Here is a 24,393-nt window from a genome sequence, read left to right on the forward strand (position 1 = left end):
CCCTACGGAGGGACAGAATTGTGTGAATGTTAAAGAGAGGTTAACACTATTTTACTGTTACATAGGGCATGTATGAGGATGATTCCTGAAGTGTTGTAATTAGTGTTTGTTTAACATTGTTCTATTAGTGAGGCATTCACAAAGGCTAGTAAATTTAACCATATTCTTTTGAATAGCACATGGAGCAAACTTAGTTGGATCAGAGCAAGAAAAACAAAAACAAAACTAATGCTCAAGAAATATGTTTTTCATCCATGGACATGCCCTCCTGTTGACCTCGTTTTCTAACGCCTGTGTCTCCCGGGGCTCCGGCCCTCCGCAGTGCTGCGACCTGGGCTACCACGCCAGCCTGGCCCGCACCTTCCGCACCTACCTCTCGGCGGAGTACAACCTGGAGACGTCTCGCCACGAGGGCCTGGACATCCTGGAGAACGCCGTGGACGGCCTGGACTCGCGCAGCGACAAGCACAAGATCATGGACATGCACAACCAGGTGTTCTGCCCACCCATGCGCTTCGAGTACCTGCCGCACATGGGAGACGAGGTGAGAGCGCCTGAGGAACGGATTATTGTTCAACGTCAGATTAGCGTTACCGTTTACTACCTTTCAAATGTATTTATTTGACCTTTATTTATCCAGGGGATCCAAGGTGTCATTTCCACTGGTGTCCTGGTCACACAGCATACATCATAAACAATATAAAACAATATAAGAACAATTTAACACACAATAAAATCACATTCATACATTCGTACACAATGACAACATTATCCAAAACATACACAGACCTTGACTCCATATTCCTTAAACATATGTTTAGAAAAGCCCATATGCTTCTTGACTGAGGTGGAGGTCTGTGCACGTTTTCCACGCATGTCTCCCTTCACCATCACTCCCAGGCCAGACTGAGCAGAGCAGCCTGCAGGCCTCCAGCTGTTTGTAGAGGTGACCTTTCAAAGGGTTGGAAATCAGGTTTGCCATATAGGGACTGCAGTGCCAAGGCCCATCATTGTGTGTGTGTGTGTGTGTGTGTGTGTGTGTGTGTGTGTGTGTGTGTGTGTGTGTGTGTGTGTGTGTGTGTGTGTGCGCGTGTGCGTGTGTGTGTGCGTGTGTGTTTATGTGCTTGCGTGTGTGTGTGTGCGTGTGTGTGTGTGCGTGTGCGTGTTTGTGTGCATGTGTGTGTCCGTGTGTGTGCGCGCGTGTGTGTGTGCGCGCGTGTGTGCGTGCGTGCGTGTGTGTGTGCCCCCAGGTGTGCCAGGTGAGTGCCCAGCAGCCCGTCCAGACAGAGCTTCTGATGCGCTACCACCAGCTGCAGTCCCGCCTCACCACTCTGAAGATAGAGAACGAGGAGGTGAGGGTGGAGGGGGGCGAGGGGGGGGCTCTCTGTCCGTCCACCTGTCTGTCTGTCTGTCTGTCTGTCTGTCTGTCTGTCTGTCTGTCTGTTTGTGTGTCTGTCTTGTCTGTCTGTCTGTCTGTCTGTCTGTCTGTCTGTCTGGCTGGCTGATCCAGCCCAGTGGGAGGGCCTTGGGCCATCTGTTCCGCCCTCGGTTTCAATCTCGCTGCCCCAGCAGTGCCTCATCCCCCCTGGAGCTGTGTGTATATTTAGCATGTGAGAACCCTAATGATTCCACTGGAGATAGCGAGCTAGCTACATCCCTGATGATGGGGGCTGACGACTCTGCGGTGATGAGTGTGCTTGGTGGGGGGGGGGGGGGGGGCACCGCTCCCTGGGTGAGCATATGCAGGTGCTAATGGATGCGCTAATGGCCTTTGGTTAGCCTAGCCTAGCCGCGCTGGCCATCTCTCCGGCCGTCTCAGCGTTGGCAGCGGCTCGTCTGTCTCCCTGAACCAGAGGGTAATGGACGAGCCTCGCCGCTCCAGAAATGGTCTTTATCAATCTCAGCGCAGTGCTACAAAATGGCCTCCCGTGGTAGCTATCCAGCCTCAGCCCCTCGTCCGCACAGGCTCTCCTCGCTCAGCCGGTCAGACTGATGGATGGCCGGGCCGGGACTCAACCCCCGGGGGACCCAGGGCTGCTGAAGACGTGCCAGTACTGTATATGAGAACAATCAAAGGTTGCTCATTGTTTTCAGGGTCAATTCATCTCTGAGGCGAATAGTCAGTAATCACTCACATGCCCTTTCCATGTACTACTTTTGGACCACCTGATTTATTTGCTGTGCTGTAATTAGCCCTGGGTCGAATAGTATTTCAAATCCTTTCAGATGCTCTCCTTCTTTGCTTGATGGAGCTGACCTGGCCTGTGAGTCAGACCCATGTGAGCGGCCCGGGCTAGGGATGTTAATAGTTAATCGACTATCGATTAATTGCTGATAAGAATTTACTCGAGTAAGATTTGGTTACTCGATTAATTGCTTGTTAATGGAACAGAACTTTTTTGGGGGGAACGAATGTTATCAACGGGAGTTGGGTGAAATGTAATCATGATTTAGGGTCTGATAGCACATGAGGGTGCCACGCCACGTAGTGAAGACTAATTGGGATGCCGAGAAATTTTAACGACACAGCGGAAGAAGACACAAAAATGAAGCGAGCAAAGTGCAGTCCGGTGCAGGACGTTCTTATCAATTAATCGACTATCGTTTATTAAGGTTAACAGTTTTTGATTAATGAAATTCCTTTCATTTTGCAACCCTACCCCGGGCTCCAGACAGACCTACAGTAGAAGACCCTGGTCCTGCTTCGTTTGGACTAAATCCCCTCTTCATCCCCAGGTGAGAAAGACTCTGGACGCCACCATGCAGACACTGCAGGACATGCTGACGGTGGAGGACTTCGACGTGTCGGACGCGTTCCAGCACAGCCGCTCCACCGAGTCCGTCCGCTCTGTGGCCTCGGAGACGTACATGAGCAAGATGAACGTGGCCAAGAGGCGCGCCAACCAGCAGGAGACCGAGGTCTTCTACTTCACCGTGAGTGACTGGGCGGCCATCTTCCTTCTTCACGCTACAACGGCAGACCTAGCTACAGTATACGAATGCAATCTCAAATAGGGTGGTCGCTTTTTGAGGACCACCGTTCAATTACTGAAGTCTGAATTTGCGCTTTATGCGTGTTTTATGTGTGGTCTTGTAACCTACACTATACGCTAAAATGACTCCAAACGACTCTCCTCCCTGTTTGAAAAGGCCTTTTAGCTGAGGTCAAAGCAGGAGGATTCTGTAGATCACTATCAAGCCGTCATCCACCAAACATACTGGATGACAAGCATCCATGCTTTGGAAATCACATGGAAATTGAATTATCCTTGTCGCAGATTGAATTTGTGCCATTTGGAGAGAGAGGGGGGGGGAGGGAGAGAGAGAGAGAGAGGAAAAGGGAGTGAGAGAGAGATAGGCCCAGTCCCAATGTCCACCCTTGCAGACTCGCGGACTTAAGAGCGCGCTCCCGCGAAGTCCGCGAGGGCTTAGGGGTGTCCCAATGTCAACTCGGCAAGTGCGTGAGGGCTCTCCGGCAGCCATTTTGAGCCCTTTATGGCCCCTTCCCGTAAGTCTGCATTTCTGCAGACTTAGCCCAAGGGAATTACCCACAGTTCATAGCGTCGTGACGTGAAACACGGGGTTACCTGAAGAACAGCCAATAAACAAGCACGGACAGATCAACCAACCCTAATGTTCACGTTACAGAACAAAATATGTTTTCATGTTTTCAGCTGGACTTGCTTATCTGCACAAGTAGCCTTATAATTATTTTGGTTTCATTATTCTTAAGTATGGGTTATTAACCCCATGGGTTTGTATAATGTGATTTGTTTAAAAATATGTAGGCTATGGTTATAATTTACATCGATTTCTGTTGCTCTAAATCATATGATTGCCCAGTTAAAAGCAGTATGAAATTAATTACCCATTTCGGTGCAGTGTTCTTTGAATTGAGATTTCCAACATGAATATGGAAAGAGTTGTGAGGTGCAGGAATGTGTATACATAATATATTATCATTCTTAAGTTAATACTTTTGGATTCATCACAAACAAGAATCACAGGCAGTAATGTAGGATCGATGCGATCCTACTAACAAATACTGGGTTGGGTTGATATTTGATCGCAGATGCGATCGCATATGACCACAAAATGAAATGATTTCAAGTTGAACAGACATGTTTTGAGGGTAACACAGAGAGTTCTGATAATGTAAAGGGGATTTGACTCAGCCTAAATTAATTTACACGAAGGCCTACAAGAAAAACATGTACAATTTACAAATTGATTTAAAAAAAAGCCCCACGCCCACAATAGTAAGAAATATGTTTTCACGTCAACGTAATGTGATGTCACAAGTGCTGTCCCATTCCTTGTTATACCAATTCGAGCCCTTGCAGCCTCGCGCACTCGATCACTTCACCAGGTGACGTCAATAAGTCTGTGAGGGCTCAGGGCTTGAGGGTTTAGGGGGGACATTGGGATTGGGCCATAGAGAGGGAGGGGGAGAGAGAGGGAGGGGGAGAAAGAGAAAGGGGGAGAGAGAGAGGGAGGGGGAGAGAGAGAGAGGGAGGGGGAGAGAGAGAGAGGGAGGGGGGAGAGAGTGAATCTGTTCCCTGGCCCCTCTTCGGTTGTGCCGCGTCAGTGCTGGTGGCCGGCTGACACCTTCGTCTGACTGTCTCTTTGCAGAAGTTCAAGGAGTTCCTCAATGGCAGCAACCTCATCATTAAACTACAGGCCAAACATGACCTCCTGAAGCAGACCCTCGGAGAAGGTGAGATCTTCCTCTCTCTCCCTCTCTCCCTCTCTCTCTCTCTCTCTCTCTCTCCCTCTCTCTCCCTCTATCTCCCTCTATCTCTCTCTCTCTCTCTTACACACACACACACACACACACAATGCTATTAGCTTGTTAGGTCTCGAGTGTCTTCCTCTAATTATGACCCAGGGACCCTGGGGTTCTGCGTGTGGGCATGAAGACTCGCCTCCCCCAGCGGGGTCGGAGCTCTGGATGGAGCTCACGCTCTAATGAGCAGGCTGCAGCCAGGAAGAGGCTCTTACAGGGGCTGGTATCTTCTCAGCAGGCCTGGAGGGGGGGGGGGGTCATTATAAATTGAAGTTCATATTCAAAGGGAAGGCTAATGGCTAACGCCTGCCAGTAGGGATCACACCAAAACACCACAGCCCTGTGTGTGGCCCCTCCTCACCCCTTCCTCCTTCTGCACCAAATGAGAGAGCGATCTGTCTTGTTAACGTAACGGGTTAGTGTGTAGAATAGCAGGTGAGTTTGTAGGATAGTGGGTTAGTGTGTAGAATAGCAGATGAGTGTGTAGGATAGCGGGTTAGCATGTAGGATAGCGGGTTAGCGTGTAGGATAGCAGGTTAGCGTGTAGGATAGTAGGTTAGCATGTAGGATAGCAGGTTAGCGTGTAAGATAGCAGGTTAGTGTGTAGGATAGCGGGTTAGCGTGTAAGATAGCGGGTTAGCGTGTAAGATAGCAGGTTAGCGTGTAGGATAGCAGGTTAGTGTGTAGGATAGCGGGTTAGCGTGTAAGATAGCAGGTTAGCGTGTAGGATAGCAGGTTAGTGTGAAGGATAGCAGGTTAGCGTGTAGGACAGTGGGTTAGCGTGTAGGATAGCAAGTTAGCGTGTAAGATAGCAGGTTAGCGTGTAGGATAGCGGGTTAGCATGTAAGATAGCGGGTTAGCGTGTATGATATCAGATTAGCATGAAGGATAGCAGGTTAGCGTGTAGGATAGCAGGTTAGCGTGTAAGATAGCGGGTTAGGGTGAAGGATAGCAGGTTAGTGTGTAGGATAGCAGGTTAGTGTGTAGGATAGCGGGTTAGGGTGAAGGATAGCAGGTTAGTGTGTAGGATAGCAGGTTAGTGTGTAGGATAGTGGGTTAGCATGTAGGATAGCAGGTTAGCGTGAAGGATAGAAGGTTACCGTGTAGGACAGCGTGTTAGCATGTAGGATAGCCTCGAAGGGGGGGGGTCGTCTTGGAGGAGAACCATCGTATTTCCAGGTACTAATTTCCAGCCCCCCCCCCTTTCCTCCCCGGGGGGGCCTTGTCACTTCAGCCATGAGCAGTTTACGCCCAATCAGACCCAATCACACCCTCTCCCCGTCCCAGGCCACGCCCCCTATCCCAGGCCAATCACACCCAGACTCATCTCTGCAGCTGCTCCAGTACAAGGACCCAGCTGAGCCCACATACACACCCTGACATATACACACACACACACACACAGCCTACAGTACACATATGCATGCACACACACCCCATTTTACCTGTGTGTGTGTGTGTGTGTGTGTGTGTGTGTGTGTGTGTGTGTGTGTGTGTGTGTGTGTGTGTGTGTGTGTGTGTCAGTGCTGATGTGAGTATGAACTGGCCATATGGTGTGTGCAGGTACCACCCATGTTAAATTATTCAGGTGATCAATCAGGACTGCATCTCTCATTAGGTCTCTACCTCCAGCCTTGTGTGTGCGTGTGTGTGTGCGTGTGTGTGCGTGTGTGTGCGTGTGTGTGCACTGCTAGATTGACCATGCAGAGTACCACATGGTGCACACAGTTCACTCATGTGTACAGATTACTCAAACAGCGTCAACATGGAGGACAGTCGTGGTGCCAGAACCTTCTCTAGTTCCACACAGGTCTGTCCACGTCCTGGTCTGTCCACGTCCTGCTCCCAGAGACTCACTAGTCCCACACAGATCTGTCCACGTCCTGCTCCCAGAGACTCACTAGTCCCACACAGGTCTGTCCACGTCCTGGTCTGTCCACGTCCTGCTCCCAGAGACTCTCTAGACCCACACAGGTCTGTCCATGTCCTGGTCTGTCCACGTCCTGCTCCCAGAGACTCTCTAGTCCCACACAGATCTGTCCACGTCCTGCTCCCAGAGACACACTAGTCCCACACAGGTCTGTCCACGTCCTGGTCTGTCCACGTCCTGCTCCCAGAGACTCTCTAGACCCACACAGGTCTGTCCATGTCCTGGTCTGTCCACGTCCTGCTCCCAGAGACTCTCTAGTCCCACACAGATCTGTCCACGTCCTGCTCCCAGAGACTCTCTAGACCCACACAGGTCTGTCCATGTCCTGGTCTGTCCACGTCCTGCTCCCAGAGACTCTCTAGTCCCACACAGATCTGTCCACGTCCTGCTCCCAGAGACTCTCTAGACCCACACAGGTCTGTCCATGTCCTGGTCTGTCCTCGTCCTGCTCCCAGAGACTCACTAGTCCCACACAGGTCTGTCCACATCCTGGTCTGTCCACGTCCTGCTCCCAGAGACTCACTAGACCCACACAGGTCTGTCCTCGTCCTGCTCCCAGAGACTCACTAGACCCACACAGGTCTGTCCTCGTCCTGCTCCCAGAGACTCACTAGTCCCACACAGGTCTGTCCTCGTCCTGCTCCCAGAGACTCACTAGTCCCACACAGGTCTGTCCTCGTCCTGCTCCCAGAGACTCACTAGTCCCACACAGGTCTGTCCTCGTCCTGCTCCCAGAGACTCACACAAAGTACAACCTTCTAGTGACTTACCCCCCAATAGTACCAGATTAATACCTAATCTAGCCTATTTATCACTATAATCCAGCACAGGATGTGTGGGTTCACAATAGCAGAACTGTTACTTTAAAGCTTTTGGAAGCTTATGGCTAATTGGACAGAAGTACTTGATCATCTGTCAGAAAACTCGGGAGTGAATGAAGCCACTGCTGCTAACAATTAGACCTGTGAAGATCAGGTGGTGTTTGGATATGAAACGAACGCCAGACTCAGTAATGTGGACGGTCTGGCGCTGGCGTGTGGGGGTGGGGTGACCTGGGGGTTTGTTGAGCAGAGGTAGCTAGCGCTAGGCTATCGCTCATCAGGATGACTGGCAGGAAATGCACTGTTGTTTCTCCACATGAGCGCTCTGCAGCTCTGCCAGACGTTCCCCGACGTTCCCTCCCAGCTGCCAGGATGATGGGAGAAAGAGAGATGGGTCTGTCATGACTCCCCCCCCCCCCACACACACACACACACACACACACAACCCCCGCTCCCCCCCCGCTCTCAGCTGCACTGGAGGCAGCAAAACAGTGACATCTTAATTCACATTCAGATTCGGATCAGTTTATTGCCATGTATATGGTTTAGTGGTGGAACGGTGCTTTAATTGTGGAACAGTGCTCAAACGGTGGAACAGTGTTCTAATGACAGGACAGTGTTCTAATGGTGGAACCGTGTTCTAATGGTGGAACAGTGTTCTAATAGTGGAACCGTGTTCTAATGGCAGAACAGTGTACTGGTATTGTCTTTAATGTCCATTATGCATGACTGGAGTCGATGTTCTGTTCATCAATGGACAATGACTTCTATTTACAAATAGAGCGTCTCTCAGCTCCCCCGGCCACTAGAATGGGCCGCAGTGTTTCCGACTCCCTGGAGACCAGTCTGTATGTGTCTGTGACCAGTATGGCGTTCCACCATCTTGACATTGGAGGTCGTTTAAAACGACGCCTTCCGTTTCTTATTGGGCCCGTTTCAATGTCTGCCACTGCTCGATGCTTGTTTCTTTGTGTGTGTGATGTGCCTTTGCCAGAAAGTGTATGATTGTGTGCGTGTGTGTGTATGTGTGTGTGTGTGTTGTTCATATGTGCCGATAGCTTGGGGACAAAGGGCTCAGTGAAGCAGCGCAGACACAAGTTGACCCTCTTTCACCACCCCCACCACAACCCCCCGCCCACCCCCCCCCCCCCCCCACCTCCCTGGTCCTGACTCTGTGTCTGTACCCCACTGGGCCCCGTCTGAGGTTTCTACAGCCACCCATCACAGGCTTTGTCCCAGGCCTGGTTTTGGGGGCTCACCTATTCATCTCTCCCTCAATAGCCGTGGCTACTCGCATTTTCAGCTTCGCTAGGCACGACGAGCCAGGCTGAGTCTGTGTGGTGTCTGTGTTAGGTCTGTGCTAGGTCTGTGTTAGGTCTGTATGGTGTCTGTGCTAGGTCTGTGTTAGGTCTGTGCTAGTTTTGTACTGTGTCTATATTAGGTCTGTGGGGTGTCTGTGTTAGGTCTGTGTTGTGTCTGTGCTAGGTCTGAGTGGTGTCTGTGCTAGGTCTGTGCTAGGTCTGTGTGGTGTCTGTGCTAGGTTTGTTCTAGGTCTGTGCTAGGTTTGTGTGCTAGGTCTGTGCTATCCCTTCTCAGGAACTGTGAGTGCGCTGATGACGTAGCATCTGCTACCACAGTCCTTTCTACCAACATAGGAAATGTAGACTTTTGTTGTTGAAGTTGGGAGCGCTTGGCGCTCATATTTAAAACTGTCAAATAAACATTTCAAAGCCACTCACCAAAGCAGAAACGGCTATTCTAACAAACGATGGGTTTTGAAAGCTGTCCGCTATGCGGAGTTGTATGGCAGTTGAAGAAGACTACCTTGAAAAATAATGACGATGCCACAAAAACCGCTAGGTCTGTGCTAGGTCTGTGCTAGGTATGGCAGTTGAAGAAGACTACCTCGAAAAGTAATGACGATGCCACAAAAACCGCTAGGTCTGTGCTAGGTCTGTGCTAGGTCAGTGCTAGGTCAGTGCTAGGTCTGTGCTAGGTCTGTGCTAGGTCAGTGCTAGGTCTGTGCTAGGTCTTAGCCTTCATATTCCTAATGAGATTTCTCTCTCTGGTGTTTCTGTCCTGCAGGAGAACGGGCAGAATGTGGGACTACAAGGTAAGAGATTTGCTTCTGATAATCTTTTCACGTCCTGTCTTTCATCCGTGAAGCTCCTGCCTATTCAGCTGAACTCAGACAAACGGAAATCGACCTGACACAGTCGCACGGCAGAAGATTGAGAGGGCAAACCAATCACGATTCACGGCCTGATGAATACTAAACTATTCAACCTCCTCTGAAAGCTGATGGCCAGTCCCTGTTTCAGTTTTTCTTGAAGTCGATGACAGCTTCTCTCCTGGTTCTTCCAGAGTTATGAATCAGAGTTATGAATCAAACTTCAGAGCCACATATGTCAGCGCAGGCCGGCCCTCGCGTGGTCGTGTAGCTGTGCTTCCATTGGCTCAGCAAGTACGACAAGCGGCTCCGCCCCCCACAAGCACTGTCATACAAACCCACAGCTAATCAACATCTTCATGTAGCTTTAGTAGCTTAAATGAGCAGTAGATTTGAGTCTCTGTACTCAAGAGTTGTGGCGGAGAGGGATGTGTGTGTGTGTGTGTGTGCGCGTGTGTGTCAAAGCTTAGGCACTGGGAATGGCTCCAGGGCCGCACTGCAGATGGAGCAGGTCTGCTGTGTGTGTGTGTGTGTGTGTGTGTGTGTGTGTCCTGAACAGGAAGCCTGAATACTGTCCCAGGAGCTCTGCAGCTCGAGCCTCCCCCAGAGTGCAGATGACCATCTGTGGCATACACATAAATCTCACAGCGTGTGTGTGTGTGTGAGTGTGTGTGTGTGTGTGTGTGTGTGTGTGCGTGTGTGTGTGTGTGTGTGTGTGTGTGTGTGTGTGTGTGTGTGTGTGTGTGTGTGTGTGTGTGAATTAAACAGGGAAATACCTAATTGTATTTTGAAAGTTAATGCATGTCGTTTTAAGTTTGGATAAGGTGTTAAATGTCATGCAGGAATGTTAATTTGTTTTGCCTTGTCAGGCCGCACACACACACACACACACACACACACACACACACACAGAGCCAAGCCGGGCGGGCGGCCTGCTACCTACACTGTAACACACACCTGAGGGGATCATGGGTAAGCACCAGCAGGTGTGCATGTGATTTTATGAGCTCTGGTTAGAAATGTTTTTATTCAAGTGGACGTTAAGAGTGATTACCCTCTGTGATGATGTCAATAACTTCAGAACACCTCACATTAGAGGCCTAGCCCCAAATTACTGTCAGGGGCCCGGCCCCCTCAGGAGGCCTCATATTAGTATGGTATTAGAGGCCGGGGCCCCTCGGAACGCCTGATTTTCGAGCCTTGGGCCAATTAGAAGTCCTCTTATTAGAGGCCCTTCCCCCTCAGAAGGCCTGGTATTAGAGGGTCCTGTCAGGAGCCCGGCCCCCCCAACGCTAGTCTGGGGTTAATGAGAGGGCAGACCCATCAGGCTTGAATAACACCTCAACGTCGTGCTTTTGGTTTTTATTTTCAGCGTTTGGATATAGATCGCTTCCCCTCCCCGCCCACACACACTTCCTGTCTATAAACACAGGGAGGGGATCTCAGACGGGTGGAATGAACAGATGTTGGGAGAGAGAGAGACTGTTTGGCTCGTACCACACCTGCATTTCCACCTGAGAGAGACCGTGTTTGGGTCGTACCACACCTGCATTTCAACCTGAGAGAGACCGTGTTTGGGTTGTACCACACCTGCATTTCAACCTGAGAGAGACCGTGTTTGGGTCGTACCACACCTGCATTTCAACCTGAGAGAGACAGTGTTTGGGTCGTACCACACCTGCATTTCAACCTGAGAGAGACCGTGTTTGGCTCGTACCACACCTGCATTTCAACCTGAGAGAGACCGTGTTTGGCTCGTACCACACCTGCATTTCAACCTGAGAGAGACCGTGTTTGGGTCGTACCACACCTGCATTTCCACCTCCCTCGGCCTACAGTTTCATGGTTGTTTTTGTGTGTCCTCCCTCCTCCCCCTGGCCTCCCCAGGCCCCCCACTCTCCCCCCTAAGCCACAGAAACAGCGGAAGCCGCGGCCGCGCTCCGTCTATAACCATAAGCTGTTTAACGGCAACATGGAGACCTTCATCAAGGTAGCTGTGCCTGCGTGAACCAGCGCCCCCTGTGGGGCTGGAGGGGGGAGCGAGGCCAGGCTGGTGCCCCCTGCCCCCCGAATCTCGCTCTCCCCCCTCTACTCTGTCCTGCTCCCGCCGTCTAACCGCTCTGCTGTTTAACCTTCGACCTCCCCTCCCTCCGGCCCTGTGGACGGGCGCGGCGCGAGGCTGGCATGGCGGGCGCTTGGGCGGTCTCGGCGCCGCAGAGTTAGCGTCCCCAGGGTTAGCTTTCAGCCGCGCATCTATATTTGGAAAAAAAAAACATCGCACGGGAGACAGCGAGCCCTCCATTTTGAAGACGCGAGGGTGGAGCCCCGGTACTTGCTAGTGGCCCCTCCCCCTTTCTACAAGTGCCTCCGGCCATCCTGCCATCCAGCCAGCCCCTCGCAACCAGCCTCCGATCCTCCGGGGGGAGCTCTGCTCTGTCTGTCTGTCTGTCTGTCTGTCTGTCTGTCTGTCTGTCTGTCTGGGCTTCTCTAACTGTTGTGTGCCTCTGTACCTCTCCCTTCCTTCCTCCTTGCTGCGCTGCTTACTGTCCCCAGGGGAAGAAGGAATGCCCGCGCCCGCAATCAGGTATACCACCGCTAGGGGAGGGGGGGGTGGGGGCGGGCCCAGGGGGCGGGGCGGGCACAGTACTCATGTGCCGGCGCTCTGCTGATCTCTGCTTCTCTCCTGGGTGTCGGTACTAACGACCGCACGCTACAGCTCCACCGCCACTCCGCTACTCTGTCACGGCTGTTTGCTCGCTGTATAACGAGGGGGACCGACCGCCAATGATAACAGGGGGGCGCTCTGCAAGTGTTTCTGAACCCCACCCTCATGGCGGGCCGCGGTCCTAGAACGCACGCTCAGGGATTTGTTGACACACCCGTCTCATGAGGTCACAATGTTTCTTAATGAGAATTAGGAATTATTTCAAGTGGTGTTAAACGATATCGCTTTTTAATTGTTCAATTACATTACATTACAGTTATTATATTTAGTAGACGCTTTTATCCAAAGCGACTTACTATAATTGCTTTCAAGAGTAACAAAATATGAATACAATAGGTGCTTAAATAATATAATGAAGTGTAATTCCTCGGACTAATAGCGGGCGCTGTCAGGCTGTTTAGTGTTTTGTTGTTTAGTGTCTGAGAAACGACACTCATATCCAGCAGCCACTTCCTGGTTCTTACTGCTGCTCCTCCTGTTCCAGGACTCCGGCCAGCCCATCCCCCTGGTGGTGGAGAGCTGTATCCGCTACATCAACCTGTACGGTGAGTTCCCTCCCGCACCTCACTCAGCTTCAAACACAGGCCCGGGTTCGAAGGTCATTCGGCCGAACACGAGAAAGCCGTGCGCTCTGTCCTAGAAGACCTGGCGGAGAGTCCAGGTAGTGGTGGTGCAGTTGATCTGCTCACAGGACCTCAGCTGCCCCGACCTCAGCTGTCTCTGGGCCGAGAAACCGAGGCTTTACCCCAGGTCCCCAGGGGCCGTGCAGGATGTGACAAGCACATGACAGCGGATTACTGTACGTAGACGGAGCTTTTGATAGCTTTTGAGCCCCCCCCCCCCGACACACACGCACACACAACCCCATTCTGTCTGCCTTCAACATCCTGCTGTAGCCAGAGCACGGTACCCCCACCCCCCAACCTAATGAAACCCTCTGAAAACTGATTAGGGGGTCTCTAAACTGGAACCATCTGCTGCAGCCAGGCCAGGCGGGTGGAGGGGCCCTCTCCCCCCAGAGGGAAACACACACGCGCGTTCCTCTACCACCGGGCTGGGTTCCCTGCTCTCTGGTGTGTGTTTACCACCGGGCTGGGTTCCCTGCTCTCTGGTGTGTGTTTACCACCGGGCTGGGTTCCCTGCTCTCTGGTGTGTGTTTACCACCGGGCTGGGTTCGCTGCTTTCTGGTGTGTGTTTACCACCAGGCTGGGTTCGCTGCTCTCTGGTGTGTGTTTACCACCGGGCTGGGTTCGCTGCTTTCTGGTGTGTGTTTACCACCAGGCTGGGTTCGCTGCTTTCTGGTGTGTGTTTACCACCAGGCTGGGTTCGCTGCTCTCTGGTGTGTGTTTGGAGACAGCGGTGGGCCCTTGGGTGTGTGGAGAGTTAATGAAGGGCTAGCTAACTAGTTAGTGAACATCAACACACACACTCTCACACACTCTTTCTCTCTCTCTCTCTCTTTATCCATAATGGTTGGCTAGCTATCAATCTCTTCTCTCTGTCTCTTTATCCATAATGGTTAGCTAGCTTTCAATCTCCTCCTCTCTCTCTCTCTCTCTCTCTCTCTCTCTCTCTCTCTCTCTCTCTCTTTGTCCATCATGGCTGACAGCCAGGCTCATGTTTCTGTGTTTGCAGGGTTGCAGCAGCAGGGGATATTCCGTGTTCCAGGCTCTCAGGTGGAGGTCAACGACATTAAAAACTCATTTGAGAGAGGTGAGTGAGTGAGTCCATGTGTGGTTGAATGTGATTGGTAGAACCCCCCCCCCCTCCCCGGCCACATAGCTCAATAATGTAATGTAAGTCATGTATTTTTGGTTTAAAAGGCTTTTTGGCTGTTATTCAAAACATAACTCCAGTTATACTGAAGGTCTTCAGGGTGCTATTACTGCTCAAAACATTGAGTCCCAGAAGTTGCCATCATGATTTTAATATCTAGTCATTTCATTACACACACACACACACACACACACACACACACACACACACACACACACTTCACACTGTGCTGTGTCTACCCAGGTGAAGACCCCCTGATCGATGACCAGAACGAGCACGACATCAACTCTGTGGCAGGCGTCCTCAAGCTGTACTTCAGGGGGCTGGAGAACCCGCTGTTCCCCAAGGAGCGCTTCCTGGACCTCATGTCCACCATCAGTAAGTAGGCGGGGTCAGAGGTCACTGCACAGAGACACTGAACTGAGACACCGGCGTACGTACCGTACCCACCCGGTCTCGCTGAAAGAGCACCAATAGAAATAGCTCCTAGAAACCAAGAACACTAAATCCACTGAACTATGTTCCAATGTTACACTGTGTTCCAATGTTCCTGTGTGTTCCCATGTTCCACTGTGTTCCAGTTCTATCTGCAGAACAGTGCAGCATGTCACCAAGGTCACCTTAGACATCTCTGAGTGAGTGAGTGAGTGAGTGAGTGAGTGAGTGAGTGAGTGAGTGAGTGAGTGAGTGAGTGAGTGAGTGAGTGAGTGAGTGAGTGAGTGAGAGTGTGTGAGGGGCGCGGCCGGGACAGCCAGGCTGCTAACCTCACCCCCAGCTCCCCACAGAGACATCATCACTCCCCAGCCACCAGACCAGAGCAGGCCACGCCCACCCACCCGCACGGCTTTATGGGTGAGGGGAGGGAGGGAGGGAGGGAGGTACGCAGCGCAGCACATGGAAACAATCTTGCCACCACGGCTCTTCCTCTCTCTGGCTCCCCTCTCTCTCTCTTCCTCTCGCTCTCTCCCTCTGTCTCTCCCTCTCTCTCTCTCTCTCTTCCTCTCTCCCTCTCTCTTTCTCCCTCTCTCTCTTCCTCTCTCCCTCTCGCTCTCTCCCTCTGTCTCTCTCTCTCTCCCTCTTTCTCTCTCTCTCTCTCTCTCTCTCTCTCTGTGGCTGTGATTTTATTGAAACCCAAGAGGAGAAGAGGAGAGAGTTGGGGCCACATCAGACTGCCGTCTGTCCAACACAGCTTTGCAGAATCCGCTTCCCCATTATCCAAACAGCTCAATCGCCCCGTCAGTCCCGACGCAGACCCTCTCTAGACCTGGGAGGAGGAGCCTATCAGCCCGTCACTGGGCGCTGCCGCGGAGGCGGGGCTCTGCGCGGGGCCGTCTCCGCACCCTCGCCTTTGACGGACAGCTCCGTGATAAGCTGTTCCTCGTTCCATACAGTCAATAATAGCGGGCGGTGTTACGAGGCATAATGTCCCCCTGTATTAATATGTCAGCTCCTGAGTTTCCTCCCATTAATCTGAGCGAGCAGCTGGATTATGACTGTGTGTCTGTGCCGGGCGGCGTGTGTGTGTTGTTGACTGTGTGTGTGTGTGTGTGTGTGTGTGTGCTGTGTTCCAGAGCTGGAGCTGTCGGCAGAGCGGGCGCACCACCTCCAGCAGATCGTCGTCACTCTTCCTCGCACCGTCATCATCGTCATGAGATACCTGTTCGCTTTCCTCAACCAGTGAGTCCCGACGCGCTGAGATGACATCACATGCCATTTAGCCGGCACACGCCCATGTAGTATATACTGTACAGCTGTAGTATAGCAACATGATACACACTTCCATACTTCACACACAGCTTATACAGACCCATATAGGCTCCTCTGCCTAAAATCGACCCTTTAAGTCGACACAAGTTTACCCTTTAACCCTTTGGCTCCGCTGCAGCTGTCAGCGTCAACTGTCAGCATCGGTCATAGATCAACAAACGAACCTCGGCGATTCGCAGGCGTTGAACGCTGCAGTCGAGCCGCCGTCATTCATTTCAATGGATCCATTTCCTCAGCGTCTGATAGCTGATGGTTGACGCTGACGCTAACGGACCCAGTGGAGCCACTTGAAGTCTGATGTGCTACTTTCAGACGCATATCTGCGTGTGTGTGGGGGGGGGGGGGGGGGGGGGGGTTCTGAAGTGGTAACCCCCTGTGGAGCCACTAAAATCAGCAAACTCCCGAATCGCTGCAGTCGGAGATAAAGACACGTGGATTCCCCCAGCAGTCATCCAGCAGAACCGTTCCCCAAAGTTCTCTAGCAGAACCGAGGGTTCTACCGTGTCCTTCCCGGTCTGTCTGCGCTGCTTGGGACGTTATTCACGCCGGCTGTCTGGACGCCTGTCCCTCACTGCGGTAGTGTACCCGTCCCGTTTTATCGTCCGGTTATTGATGCTGCTGCCGCAGGGTTTCCCCTCACTGAGCTGAAGAGTTTGAGTTCTGGCCTCGGAGTTTCAGTCCGCTGGTTTGCCCGGGGGGGGGGGGCGGGGAGGAGGGGGGGCGGGCGTGGCGGGGGGGGCGTGGAGTGGAGGAGAGGCTGACTCTCCGCTGATATACAGTGTGGGTCGTTCAGCGCCGGTCTACAGATGCGCTCGTTAAGTATGGACGCGGCGGGGAAGCATGCTCGGAATTGAAGAACTGCGCCAGCTAAGCGTCGTCCTGTTCGTTATCTAAGACAGGAAGCTATCGGGGACCTACGGGGCGTTTGGAACATAAATAACAGTTGGTGAATATACAGTTAGTTAGACCCTCCCCACACACTAGAAGATCACAGAGTTAGTTTGATCCAAACCAACACACACCTACTCACCACCCCCCCCCCCCCAACCCACCCCCCTCCCCCAGCCTGTCCCAGTACAGTGACGAGAACATGATGGACCCGTACAACCTGGCCATCTGCTTCGGCCCCACCCTCATGCCCATCCCCGACGGCCAGGACCCGGTGGCCTGCCAGGCGCACGTCAACGAGGTCATCAAGACCATCATCGTCCACAACGAGGTCATCTTCCCGAGCCACCGCGAGCTAGACGGACCAGTCTACGAGAAGTGCATGACGGGAGGGGAGGAGTACTGGTGAGTGGGGGCAGGGCCTGAGGAACGGGGGGCGGGGTCTAACGGAACGGAGAGTGCGTAGAAGCGCGGTATCGAATCCCGCCCAGGGCAAGCCCTTAACATGGGCTACATAGACAGTGTTCTCAGTAGACTTCTCAGCTGGTGTCTTCTTAGGAGACTGCTCAGATTCTTCCCTTGTTCTTGTGTGTGTGTGTGTGTGTGTGTGTGTGTGTGTGTGTTTACAGTGACAGCCCCCACAGTGAACCGGGCACCATTGACGAGGCCGACAACGGGACTGAGCCACACACCAGTGATGACGGTCAGTAGTCCGGCTTACCATCACTCCTACACACACTCTCACACACTCCACTCCTACAAACACTCTCAAACACCCCACTCCTACACACACTCTCACACACCCCACTCCTACACACACTCTCACACACCCCACTCCTACACACACTCTCACAACCCACTCCTACACACTCTCACACACCCCACTCCTACACACACTCTCACACACCCCACTCCTACACACTCTCACACACCCCACTCCTACACACACACTCTCACACACCCCACTCCTACACACACTCTCACACTCCTGCTCTCACACTGCACTCCTAAACACACTCTCACACTCCAACTCTCACACTCTGCACTCCAAACACACTCTCACACTCTGTTCTACTAAACACACTCTCACACTCAGCACTCCTAAACACACTCTCACACTCCAAACACACTCTCACACTCTGTTCTCCTAAACACACTCTCACACTCCAACTCTCACTCTGTTCTCCTAAACACACTCTCACACTCCAACTCTCACACTCTGTACTCCTACACACACTCTCACACTCTAACTCTCACACTCTGCTCTTAAACACACTCTCACACTCCGACTCTCACAATCTCTGCTCCAAGCAGGATTCTTAGAACGTCATTATTACTTTGTTCATTTCCCTGTGACTTCCTGTCTTTGTTCAGAGGGGCTTTGGCTGTTCTCTCCTCTGTGTTCAGAAGTGCTTTGTCATGATGGCTGTTCTCTCCTCTGTGTTCAGAAGTGCTTTGTCATGATGGCTGTTCTCTCCTGTGTTCAGAAGTGCTTTGTCATGGTGGCTTTTTTCTCCTCTGTGTTCAGAAGTGCTTTGTCATGATGGCTGTTCGCTCCTCTGTGTTCAGAAGTGCTTTGTCATGATGGCTTTTCTCTCCCCTGTGTTCAGAAGTGCTTTGTCATGATGGCTGTTCTCTCCTCTGTGTTCAGAAGTGCTTTGTCACAATGGCTGTTCTCTCCTGTGTTCAGAAGTGCTTTGTCATGGTGGCTTTTTTCTCCTCTGTGTTCAGAAGTGCTTTGTCATGATGGCTGTTCTCTCCTCTGTGTTCAGAAGTGCTTTGTCATGATGGCTTTTCTCTCCCCTGTGTTCAGAAGTGCTTTGTCATGGTGGCTTTTCTCTCCTCTGTGTTCAGACGTGCGTTGTCATGGCGCTCGTATGGTGTTTGAGACCCAGCGCTGGGCTGTGGTTCGTACGGTTCATTCTGGAAAGAGTTGTTCTGCCCCTCGGGGACATGGGTGATCTGATATGACTGGACTGGTAACAGTTGTGTAGAGAGAGGCACACGGACACAGCTGCTGTTGTTGTTGCTATTGTTGTTGTTGTGAGGGCTAAGGGCTCTCCTGACACATACAGTAGCGCTGTTCAGTGACCGGCTCCCCCTAGTGGTGACACTGAGTACTACGGCTGTCTGTGTGCATTCTTCCTTACTGTAATTGAGATCACATGCAGGAGCGGCTACTATTGCCTGGGGTTACATTCAGCTTGATATGTCGAGTACGTAATTCATGCAACGAGCCGTTCAGTTTTAAAATGGCGGCTGAGGGCACAGACAATGACGTGTCTTTGTTCCCTAACCGTCTTCACACGAACACACAGAGGGGGGCAGCTTTGTGAAAAAATATGCACACAAAAAAGATTTGCAAAAACACAACAGCAGCTACAGTAGAGAGAGATCTATAAAGATGAATTTGGAAGCAAAAATTGGTGACAAGCATACGGAACTAAAGCATCCTGAACGCATCTGTGAATGAAAGCAGGTCTGAAGGAGTGGGTCAGATGTTCCAGGTGCTGTTTAGACGGAAGGTTAAGTTACTGTGTGGATTTGACGGTCGGTTGTGAGCTACGCGTGTAACATCTGTCTCCTCAAAGGTGCCTGTAATGTAGATGAATTCCCCTGAAGCACACACTGACCTTCTGCAGTGTGTGTGTGTGTGTGTGTGTGTGTACTAGGGCTGCCCCCCAATAGTCGACTTAACGTTAGTCGACGAGAAGAGTCCTAGTCGAGCAAGTTTTCATTAGTCGCAGAAAGAAAGAAAAACCTCAAAATCTGCTTGGGATAACAATGTCCAGGGCCGGCCCGTATGTATAGACGGACTAGGCAATTGCCTAGAGCGGCACTTTGGCAAGGGCGGCAAAATGTGAGCCAACATTAAGGGTCAATTTTTTATAAAAAAAAATAAAAAATAAATCTAGGCGCGTCAATGGTTGAGCCTGTGTGATTGACACATTCCTCGTGGCTGAGGTCTGCACCTGCCGCCGTCTCCCCCCCGCCCCCAGCTCTCACGAGCCATGACTGGGAAAATGGAAGCATGTTGTCCAAACGAGCAAAATTATCTGGCAGCGACTACAAAAAAAGAGACTATTGATCGACCAAGCACTCCAAAAACAGAGGGGTTCGTTGTTTAAATATATTGATCCCACCGGGAGTAGCAAGGATGACGCACCTTCTTCAAATCCACCACCGAGTACCGCTAGCACTAGTAACATTAGCACAACTACCTCCGTGGCTCCAGAAGAAGCAGCAGGTGCTAACTTTAGCAGCATCGGAGCAGACAGGCCGCCTTCAGATCTACCGTCAAGCCCACAATGTCAGGAGATTGCCAAACTACCAACTACAGGCATTTGTCCACAAGAAGAAACAGCAAGCTAGCTGTAGCAATAGCAGCACCATGACGAGAGCAGATGCTAACGTTAGCCTGCCTCCAGAACCAGATCTACCGTCAAGTTCACAAGCAACTTTTTGCGGAGTCGATTCCGGCTTCTGGAGAACGCAGTTTCTCAAAGTTGAAACTAATAAAAAAAAACTACCTTCGTAGTACAATGACAAAGGACAGACTGAAATGGACTTGCAACGCTCTCCATAGAACACGAACTGGCACAGAGAATCGAAGTCGAGGATGCAATTGACCTTCGCTGCGATGAAGGCACGTCGTGCCGCTTCTGAAAGGTAGGCTAATCATAAATATGAAGCTAATCTTCATTTGCTCTCTAGTCGTTTAAACTGCTTGCGCAAATGCGCACATTCATGCGTGTGTGTTTTACGTACATGATAAAGTGGTATAGGACTGAGATTTACACTGGTATTATTTAGTTGGAGAATCTGCGGATATAATGTGCTTGGGCAAATGCGCACATTTCGTGTGTGTGCGTATGTGTTTGTTTTACGCCCATAGGAGAGGTGTACTGGTATTTAGCTTGAGGAGCTGAAATTGGATTGTTTGGAAAATAGATGTGCTGTAAATAATTTGTAACCAGGTTATATTTATTATGCAGACATTGGTGTTATTTGTATGGATCCCGCATATTGCGTCATGCATACTAATATTGTTGACACCGAGCACCTATAACGCATATTTATGGCATATTGGTGTTTGTGTATTGTTGCTGGTTTTCGCTTTATATTGGCCTTTGTGTTGTTGTCGGTATGGTAGGCCTACGTTGCTAATAGAGAGCGGCATAATTGCTTTTCGCCTAGAGCGGCAGAAATGCACAGGCCGGGCCTGGCGAGAAGCCAACGTAGGTCTAATTATTTTCATCGTTCTTATTCGTTCCTCTTATTAAGAAATGAGCGTATAGCCTATAATAGGCCAGCTACATTTTCGTTTGCATTCTGACCTCAGAAAATAGTTCTCATGTAGCTCCCCTTTATTTTTTTATTTCTTCACTGATCGCTCGGCTGTTGTGAAAAATGAAATGTGTGTGGGCTACTTTTGTTTTCCGTGTTACAGTTTGTTGTGCTATATGACTGTGTTTAAATAAATGAGTAATAAAATGTTGTTCAGTCTCCTTGCTGTGTTGCCGAATGCCGACACATTGAGAATGAATCTACCGCTTTGCTGAGGCGGCTGCTGCCGCTCGCTCCGTGTGTATGGTAAGGTTATATGTATGATAATAATCATAATAATAAAGGAACGACTAGTCGACTAGTCGCTTGAAATGAGGACTTCTAGTCGAGCAGGAAAATCTTTAGTCGGGGGCAGGCCTAATGTGTACTGTGTGTGTGTGTGTGTGTGTGTGTGTGTGTGTGTGTGTGTGTGTGTGTGTGTGTGTGTGTGTGTACTAAGTGTGTGTGTTTGTGTGTCTGAAGGGCCATCGTGTGTATGGTTTACAACCAATCCCGCTCTCTCTTTTTCTATTTCTCTCTCACTCTGTCTCTCTCTCTCAATCTCTCTCTCTCACTCTGTCTCCGTCCCTCTCTCACACACACTCTCTTACTCTGTCTGTCTCTCTCTGCCTCTTTCTCTCTCTCTCTCTCTCTCTCTCTCTCTCTCTCTCTCTCTCTCTCTCTCTCTCCTGGTTCAGTGGTGAACAGCGGCTCCCGGAGGCCCTGTTCTGTGTGCTGTATATTGCTGTTCTCTCCTCAGAGCTCTGACAGAGTCATTTGGGGAAACTCAGAAACCCTAAACACGAGGAACTACAAAAGATGCTATCTCCTCTCCTCAGCCAGAGGAGTCTGAATGGACACACACACACACACACACACACACACACACACTGTACAGAATGCTTAGCTTACCCCAGAATGCCGGAATGCTATAGTAGGCTAACCCTTCTTGACTGAGGCTACGTTTACACTAGCAGGCGTACAATGTCGTTGGTAACTGCCAAACCTTTGCTATGGGTGCTCCTAGCGTTTACACTACTCCGGCGAAACCGCCCCCGAAACCGGAGCTTTTGGAGAATGCCGATGCCTGTGCTTTCGGATTCAAAGTCTGGGGTTGCAGTATAGTGTGAGCGGACTGATGACTGCAGCCTCTTCCTCTGTGGGAAATCTCTCCGTCCAGGCCAGGGAAAACCCGACTGCACTGCAGGCTAGGGCTGGGACTTTTGCCCCAAAATCATATTCGAAGTTCGTTTATTTATTAATAATAATATTCGAATATATTCGAATTATTATTAATAATATTTTTACCATTAAATTCTTACAGAAAGACCTACCTAGGTATTAAAATAAAGTTGTGCACATTCTGTCCACTAGTGGGCATTGTATCATAGGCAATATCGATAAGCAATGATGTTTTCAGAAGCAAATACAAGTCTTTGTCAACAACCGTTCTTTTAATTTATGTCAGACCCTGGCTTGAACAGTAGGTTTTCACTGTTTGACAAAAATAAATAAAAATAAGCCAGTCAGGCTAGGTACTGAAAGACAAATAAAAGATAAATAAAGGTAGTAGGATGTATATCCCATTAATCAAACATGTAGCCTAGGCTAAATCAGAACTTGCCATTATGGGCTATCTGGCTGCAGTATGTAAGACTCAACAACCCTCGTCAACCAGGAGCCGGTTGCACCAGTCATTACTAAGTGGTGACTAGGCCTATAACCTAAGTGGTGACTAACTCGAGATTTGGTCACTACTAAATTTAAATGGGTTGCACCACTCACGACTAGTGCGAGGAAGTAGCGTCTTCAACTCTGCTATTAGGACGGAGGTGGGCTGAAACATTGTAGCTAAATCTGTCGGTGGAAAAATTATTTTTTTAAGCAGATGTTTTAGTTATATCAAGATTAAGCTAACTATTGGCACCGGTGTGCTTATTGGTGTCATATTTAATAAGTTTGAGTAATTTCACGATCGAGCTAGCTAACCACCTTTAGCTCAATGGTCTCAGTTGCTGGTTAGCGATGAGAGGGGGAGTCCCAGCCCAGCTGATAACCCTCCGTTGCGGGTTGGGGGATGCAACGGTCGGCTGGGATCCTCATAGTTAACCAGCAACTGGTCAGTGGACTGTACCAGGCAGCCTACGGTATGTCTGAATCAAAGGTTATCAAACAAGCTTGGGAACTAGCTGGCTAGGATAATTTAAGCATAACAATCCAACGGCTAACTCCCCCAAAAGAACCCCTCCACTGCACAAGCACCAACTCCAATAATAATAATAAGCACAAGCTACCGAGTGCAACGTTAGCCTTGCTAACGGAGATAATGAATTTGGAGAAGAGTGTTGCAGCTGGTGCTAAACGAGGCAAAGGAAGAATATTTTGTGGACTATTATCACATCCATTTCACAGTTGGGATTATACAGAAAGGTGAGGATCGAGCCTGTGTTGGATGACCAACTCAAATGCCTGGCTAGCTCAATATTGTTGTAAGTTTAACATGAATCGCATATGCGAGCCGGAGCCCGTCGCTTTCACTGGATGACTCGTGAAGCATGCTACATTTATCTCGCATACTAAACATGTTTTCGTGGAGTAGTACAGGTATGTACTAAATCGTATGTAGTAGGCGAGTTGCAGTATGTACTATATAGTATATGGACATTCGGACACGGCCCAAGCTCCTTGGTAAGGGCTGGGTAAGGGCGATCAACCTCCTTGTTTACATTTTTACTTGCCGATTGGCTATTTGGATCCTGCCGTCACAGTCATACAACGACTATTTTTTAGTAACTAGTTAGTAGTTACTAGTTAAGACAACGCCTAAATTGCCGTGGTGCAACCGAAATAAGATACCAACTAATATGCGACTAACTAGTAGCAACTAAGAGTTTAGTCAGTGTTTAGGCGTGACTAAATGCTTGGGTTTAGACAAACTGGTGCAACCCAGTCTAGGGGTATAGATTTCGTTCTCCTCCAGCGTGATTGTGGGCGTTGGCGAGGCCATTGTTCTGCTAACTAAGTGCTAACTAACGTCACCTCCTACAGGTCCAATAGCCTTGCTAATGAGCTCGCGATTGCAACTTCACCAGGCGTGAAAAACCCTCTGAATCTGAATCAAAAGCAACGTTTGCTAGCCAACACATTTACAAAACTTACAGGTTCGAATATTAAGGGCTGCCTAATATTCGTTCGAATACCAGT

The 24,393-nt window shown here is 50.3% G+C and overlaps 1 protein-coding gene across 3 annotated transcripts in view; it reads left to right on the forward strand.

Moving 5' to 3' along the window:
* srgap3 (SLIT-ROBO Rho GTPase activating protein 3) overlaps positions 1 to 24,393 on the forward strand; it is a 128,701-nt gene that overhangs the window by 89,722 nt on the left and 14,586 nt on the right. Inside the window, exons 7-18 of one of the 3 annotated variants that reach the window (XM_084445864.1) lie at positions 323 to 544; positions 1,251 to 1,352; positions 2,737 to 2,934; positions 4,633 to 4,717; positions 9,623 to 9,650; positions 11,595 to 11,697; positions 12,917 to 12,977; positions 14,068 to 14,145; positions 14,452 to 14,586; positions 15,780 to 15,885; positions 17,041 to 17,268; positions 17,493 to 17,566. In XM_084445864.1, the coding sequence (XP_084301990.1) occupies positions 323 to 544; positions 1,251 to 1,352; positions 2,737 to 2,934; positions 4,633 to 4,717; positions 9,623 to 9,650; positions 11,595 to 11,697; positions 12,917 to 12,977; positions 14,068 to 14,145; positions 14,452 to 14,586; positions 15,780 to 15,885; positions 17,041 to 17,268; positions 17,493 to 17,566 (1,420 nt within the window). The other 2 variants (XM_084445865.1, XM_084445866.1) reach the window with 2 other exon arrangements.

Source organism: Borostomias antarcticus (assembly GCF_949987555.1).
Source record: "Borostomias antarcticus genome assembly, chromosome: 11".
NCBI classification, from domain to species: domain Eukaryota; kingdom Metazoa; phylum Chordata; class Actinopteri; order Stomiiformes; family Stomiidae; genus Borostomias; species Borostomias antarcticus.